This window comes from Cyphomyrmex costatus, unplaced genomic scaffold, assembly GCF_001594065.2.
Source record: "Cyphomyrmex costatus isolate MS0001 unplaced genomic scaffold, Ccosl1.0 C2390073, whole genome shotgun sequence".
In the NCBI taxonomy this organism is placed as follows: Eukaryota; Metazoa; Arthropoda; class Insecta; order Hymenoptera; family Formicidae; genus Cyphomyrmex; species Cyphomyrmex costatus.
In genome coordinates, this window is record NW_017274940.1 from 1 (window position 1) to 7,118 (window position 7,118).

General features: G+C 30.5%; 1 protein-coding gene across 1 annotated transcript; it reads right to left on the reverse strand.

Moving 5' to 3' along the window:
* Positions 1-685: 685 nt before the first annotated feature.
* LOC108771228 (uncharacterized) lies at positions 686-4,627 on the reverse strand (the record flags this gene model as incomplete). Its single annotated transcript, XM_018551457.1, has 3 exons — positions 4,022-4,627; positions 1,437-1,741; positions 686-988 (listed from the first exon to the last, which is right to left on the reverse strand). Coding segments are annotated over exons 1-3 (968 nt in total), but the record flags the coding sequence as incomplete, so codon positions are not given.
* Positions 4,628-7,118: the final 2,491 nt, after the last annotated feature.

Genomic DNA, 7,118 nt, shown 5'->3' on the forward strand with positions numbered 1-7,118 from the left:
ATATACGTTACATTCGATCTCTTTCTACTTCTTGAACACATCTAATTTAATGTATCTACAATCGCCATATTGAACATTTTTAAGAATTATACTTATTAAAGATCAACGGTGATGTAAGGATTAAAAAAACGGAGCAGAATGGTATTGATATTTTTAAGAATTTTATTTTAAACAGAAATGTTTTTGATGTTTTGTTTCAAAACTTAGATTGCAGGTTGTACAAAAACAGGCTTATTAATATCAAAAGATATTTGTTAAAAAAGATTTTAAATTTTATCTGTGTATCATTCTTGTTAAAATTTTCTCACTCATTAAAAATGCAACTAGAGTGAGGTAACACATTTTACCAAGCTCACGTACACATATTGTGTGGTCCAAGCATTTGGTTTATCTCCCTGACTATTTTTTATTTTCGAAAACTGAAATTGCAGTTGACAGGCCAAAAAAACTCGATATTCTAGAGATTTAAACTACTATAATAGCTGTAATCTATCAACTAAAGGTTACAAACAAATGAATATTCAACAGTGCAAAGATTAAAAATGAGAACAAAGTAATATATATTGATAAGGATATTGTAAAGGATTATATTTTATATAAAAAATGTTTAAAAATATTTTTCTGATACGTTCTTTACATGATTTTTTTTGTTTCAATTTATAAATTACACCGTGTAAATACTTACGATGTTGGATCTGTCCCAAAATTGTCATTTGTGTTGTTCTCGTTGTTTGCATAAGAACGTGCTTTGGGTACAACAATTCTTCTAGTATTATGTCGTTTGCCATTTGCTTCCTCTCTCTTGAAATCGTCAATCAAGCTATCGTTCACCGATCGCTTCGATTTAATACTCTCTTTGATGTATTCTGAATTTGTAGCTCCTCTGGTAACATCAGGTTTGTGTCTAGTGCTGTTTGTGTCGTTCGTCTTTTTTTCATAATTTAATTGCTCTTTGTGTGTCCCTTTAAAGCGTTCTCGTTCGATATTTCTACATGCAATAAAAAATACTATTCAAAGTAGATAATTAACGTTGTTTGTCCACTGAGTTTTACATAAATAATACATAGTCGTGCCATAAATTTTTTTGCTAACAAGAAAAACGGTTACTAAGAAAATTATTTTATAATTAAAATAAAAAACAGCACGCGTATGGAATGTATATTATTTGTTTTATTGAATTTACTTATTATATATAATATAATAATAATGATTAAAAATTCACTCTTTTTGACTTCACAAATATTGTTGATTCGGAGCATCCTTAATATTTTAGTAGACTTTTTTAGCAACGGATATTATAGAGTGTTCAATAATTTAGCATTTCTCTATAAATTATATATATGATTCATTATTAAATGCTTAAATGGCAAGATTCTTTGTAAAATCAAAAGATGATTTTTTTAATAAAATAATGTATAGATAATATAACGCCTTACTTATGATTCTCTCGTATGTCCCTTTCGAAGTCCTGTCCGTGCTTCGCTTCTATCTTACGCAAGGCTGCCAGCAATTCAATCATGTCTTCATTGGTACCGGGATCCGGAGACGTAGGTATTGGTATCGACGTAGACGTACTGTCAAGAAAATCTGACGGTCTGGCGCCATAAGTCAAGGGAGTATAGTAGTCGCCGGAATAATCGTGTAATGCGGAACCATCATCGTCGTAATTAGAGTCGTAATCGGCGTTATCAATGTCTGTCTCGTTTGGATCATTATCCTCGGTAGACTCTTCAGCATACAGCTACAATGTGTTGTACATTTGCATGTAAACTGTTTCATAGGATCACGCGGCTTGTTCTGTATATGTATACTACAAATATCCTATATGTTTCACAGAAATCTTCCATCAAGCATTGCAACTATACGATCACGTAGTTAAATTGGTGTTGTCAATTAGTGACGAATGTCTGATACGTGGAAACGCATTAGTAATAGTAATTGTGGTATGATTTCCTTTTGAGGACAATTGAAGTAATTGCTGCTTCTAAAAGCGGTATGAACTACCGCTCTATGTAATATATAATGGGAAATTCTAGTATCTATATAGAAATTTTATTCTAATAATAAAATTCTTTTTTTTTTATAAATAATTGATATAACTTCAACTGTAAATTTTTTAATATCTTTGATAGTTTAATTATATTTTGATATTTGATTAAAGCATCTATAATAATTGTCAGATAAGTTGAATCGAGTTATACGAGTCAAACAAGGGCATTTAAGTCTATTGCTGGATGTTTTTGCTTTATGTTTTTTATATCGAATAGTACATACTCGTATAAGGAATAATTTTACCTTTTAAAACTGTTTTTCTGCAAAATAAATATTTTTTAAATTTATCCAGTTATGTATCCCTTCTTCTCTGTTTGTGTGTGTGTACTGTTACGTCTAAGTCCTAGGATTCTTTTACTATATTAATGATTTCACGAAAAACATAGAAAACAGGAGGATGCAGCAAAGGACGCTAACTGACGTCTTGCTTGTGGTTATCGCTCTGATTATCGTGCTATATAAATCAGAAGTACTTGAATGGACCTTCGATGTCAACGTTGACATCACGACGCTATATTACCCTCGTTTAGGATAGTGTACTCGGCGGTTCTCTTTTGAATCAAGTGACTTAATCCATTTAATCAGGGATCAGACCCGTGCGATCTTCGGTAACGGGGAATAAACCGAAAAGGTAGCCGAATGAAATATATAAGAGAGAGTTGATTATTAGTAATAATCTTACATTACTTATTTTTTTCAGACTATGTAAATAAAATATACTTATAAATTTTTGGTTTTTCGATAACTATACACACACGCACGCACGCACGCACGCACACGAATGTACGATACTCATTGATATAAACATAAGTATACAGGGTGTCTGAAATTTAAATTTCATTAAATTTTGACAATTAAAATTTCGGGAGTCTGTGGGAAATCAAATTAAGAAAAAAGTCTTGTAGAAATATGTTCGTTTTTGCTTTGTTTTGGAGAAAATCGCAAAAAAGACAAAACGTAGATTTCATTTTTGTATTTTTTAATTTAATTTATTTTTGTATTTTTTTAATTATTTATTCAAGTTAAATTAAATCACTTGCTTAATGTAGATATTATTCAAAATGGCCTTTTGCAGCAATTCAAGCATTATATCTAACCATCGGAAATGTTTAAAAAATCGTGTAGACTATTACGGATCGTGAGGTGCAAAGATATGGCTTGGAAAACGCACTGCACTGCGTATACCGCTGTGAGCCTCTAAATTAGTGTTTCTATTCAAATAATTTGAAATGTTTTCTTCTTCCTGTCAAAATTTTCCTCGTTATATATTAAAATTTTTTCCTCATTTTACTTTAAAATTTTCATCTTATTTTTCTGAAATGGGAATAAGCAGGAGGAGGAGCAAGACCCTTTTTCTTGAAAGGGAGACGAGGCCGATGAGATGGACCTTGCTATTGTCGCAGATTAGATTAAGGAACAGTGCGAACCATTTGGATCTTAATAATGTTGAATGACATATTAAAATCTATAAATGACTTATTAAAAATCTTTAAATAATTAATTTATATTGCGAAAAAATATTATAGTAATTTATTAACACGTTCTCGATATTTATAGTTTAAAACTTTGACGGTCCAATAAGATTTGATATTGATTTATAACGTTATAATAAAATATCAATATTATAGAAACCATCAAATATATCAATGTTTGTTCATAATGATATGTTGTGTATATAATATTAAATATAATATATTTGGAAACATTACATATTGATAAATATTGTTGTAACGTTATAGTAATGATTTTTTGCTTACTGAGATACGTGAAAATTCACATAATATGGAAAAATGACTATATCATTTATTGCTTTCCTCGTGTCGATATACATCACGAGTTGCATTGATTAACTAATTTTACTAATAGTAAATAGGATAAAAAGAAACGCAATTTATTTTTCTTTTTTCCTAAATAACTTTACAAAGAAAAAATTCGATAATTATGCTCGCCAATTAGTGCAGGAACCTACCTGTTCCTCGAAAGCCTTTAGCTCGTTCATAAGATCCTGCTCCAGAAACCGATGCTTCAAGATATCGACGTCTCTTCTCAGCTGTTCAATTTCGCGAGTGTTCGACAATAGCTTCCAGCTCTGAAGGCCGAAGCAGACAACAGCGGCCATAAGAGCGGCCACGCTCAGAATCGTATTTCTGCTTGGTCTTACGAGCCGCGACCGATTGAACCCTTGTTCGAGGTCAGAGTGCGAGATGCTTAAGTTTTCCCGCGAAAAGTTTAGGAATGACCTCGTCTCCTCCTTGACAGGTACGTTTCTCATTAACTTTTGCTTCATCCTCACCGGGTTGCTTTCTTCTCCGGATAGCATAGACGTCATCGCGGAAATTAAACGATTTTCAGCGGGATGATTATTATGCGTGTGTATGTGTCCGTGTAAGTTCAACGCAAATAAAATTTACATGTTCATATGTATCTTCACGATTTGACTTGATGATAGACGAAGAGTTTCATCCTTGCATCGATTTTACAATGTGTCAAGAAACCATCCTTCCATAAAAGTTACACGTTGCTGCAAATTCTTTGCTCTCTAGTATATCAACATGTTCACCCTATAGAGAATTAATTTTCTAGATAGACTACTCAATTTAAATATTGCATCTTATATTCATGTCATACGTTTATAGGCATTTAAATGTAAATGTCTAATACTTAACTATTTTCCGCGCTAAATTTATATATGCCCTAAATAAACTTGTATTCGACTAGACATTGAGATTCAAGACATGGAAACTAATCAACCAAAAGAAAGAAAACTAAATAAAAGTTTATTAAATTCTGCCTTGATTGATTATTAAATTCAATTTCAATCTTGATCTCGTGTTGTCAGTCTCCAGTTTGATATCGACTTTAAGAAATTTCGTATATATCTATAATTCTAAGGAGAAAAAGCCATATTCCTTTCTATAAATTCTGATGTGATCAGTTTTATTATTACCAATTGATAAGATGCAAACTCTTTTCTTGTAATTGATATGTTATCGTTATTAAACACATTCATTTAAGTTTTGTAAGCGGACAAACACAAACACTTTAATCATCGCAAAGAATGCTAATCACATTTCAGTCAATTGGACTCAGATAGGAGATAATAGAGAACTAAGATGTGTCTTGTTTTGCGCTCGAGTCTCACTATTTATGACGATATAATACATTATATAACGAAAAAGAATAAGATTCTGTCTAAATGATCGTGAGAACAAAATATCGAATTCCGAAAGAAATCGGTGAGAAGCTTTCCGCATTCGCGGAATAGACGCGTTCACCTAATTGTACAGTACATTTTCGAAGATTTACGACATACGGAGATGTTAAATATCCCACACTGGTCCTGTCCCGTTTTAAAACCCGTCCGGTGAGTTTTTTCCCCCCCTAAAGGCAGAGAACTACAAGAGAATCTCTCTATTCTTGCTTCTTCTCTCTCACTCTTTTGTGAGCCCTGTCATTTTTCCGCACTTTTATCCTGCGGCAAAAGAAGAAAAAAGGAGCAGATCATGTTTATTTCAAAATTAAAGTAGAAGGATTAAGAAAAAACATTAATTCATTTCGAAAAGAGTTCTCAGATGTACCAATCTTTATAAAAATAATTAAATAAATTTTGACAATAAAGCAGTATTAATATTTTGATATGTTTGAGATTTAATTGCTGATCCAATCTAATTCTCACTTCTATCTGACTTCTATTCGAATCCAATTTAATCAGATTATTTTCAATTATCTGTAAATTTACATCTATATTCACGTTGCATAAGTTTTATTAAACAATTGTAACATAAGAACAACAGAAATTTCTTTTACAATGAATTTAATAATAGTAATATCTTGAATTTATTTTTGTAATAATTTTTTACTTGAAATTTGTATTTTTCTTTCTTAACTGTTGTAATTCCAAAATAATATTAAATACTTCATTTACTTTTGCATTTATCGTTAATTGATTACGTATAGTTTCCAACTTAATGTGATCAATCTAATGTAATTTTAGAATCTTATCGATAAATATATAAAATGTTTATTATCGATGTTTAATTAATATTTAAGAAGAAATATACTTTATCCTGGTTTAGATAATTCTTGTTTCACAATTTAATTTTCGAACATAGTTATCAAAATTTTTATATTATATTGCAATTAACATTAACACAATATTAGTTTATCAGTTTAAATTACACTTCGGCCTACTATAATTCAGTATTTCTCATTTTACACATATACTTTATAAACTTCACTTTTTATAAATATCGAAAAGTTAATATGTGTTAATTTACTCTTCAGAAATAAATAAAAATAATTTATGTCATAAAGTGAAGTTTATTCGTCTGATAGCGTTTCGATCTTTGTCGCTCGTTATTAATATTTCCGGAGCACTTGCAGAGTTCAGAAGAACACATGCACAACAGTGTAGTACATCCGTCGCCTACGATCGACACAAGCATACTGAAGAACAGAATGAAGCACATATGCGTTTATCACCGTGATGCGACGCCTTCATCTCTTGTCAGTCGATGCAATATTAAGCTACAGATATATTTTTACCACGACATTAAACTTATATGAATTTTATATACAATATTTATATATATATGATAGCGGGAAGCCAATATGTGTAATAAATGATATTCACAATACATGTTTATTTTAAGCTTATTAAATACTTCTATAGATTTATAAAGAAACTATTTATTTTATTATGGAACACTATCGAATTGCAAGTGCAATAATGTAAAATAAAATTAAAAAATAAAAGTTTGAAATAAAGCAAATTAACAAAAGACAAAAATAATACAATAGAAAATGTAGGCAAATATACAAACAAAGTAACCGCAAGGTGAAAAAATAAACACAATAACGGCCACAATTAAGAACTTCGCATTGACCACGTCTGCAGGCTTCCAGTTACGCTTATTCTGCTTGAGTCAATAATAAACTTGAACAATGTACGGTATAACTGTGAGTTATAATATGGACTTGTCTGCAATAATATTTTTAATATAGAATAGATTATTATCTATCCATATTAAAGCTTAGTTATCAAAGTAAAATACATATATATATAT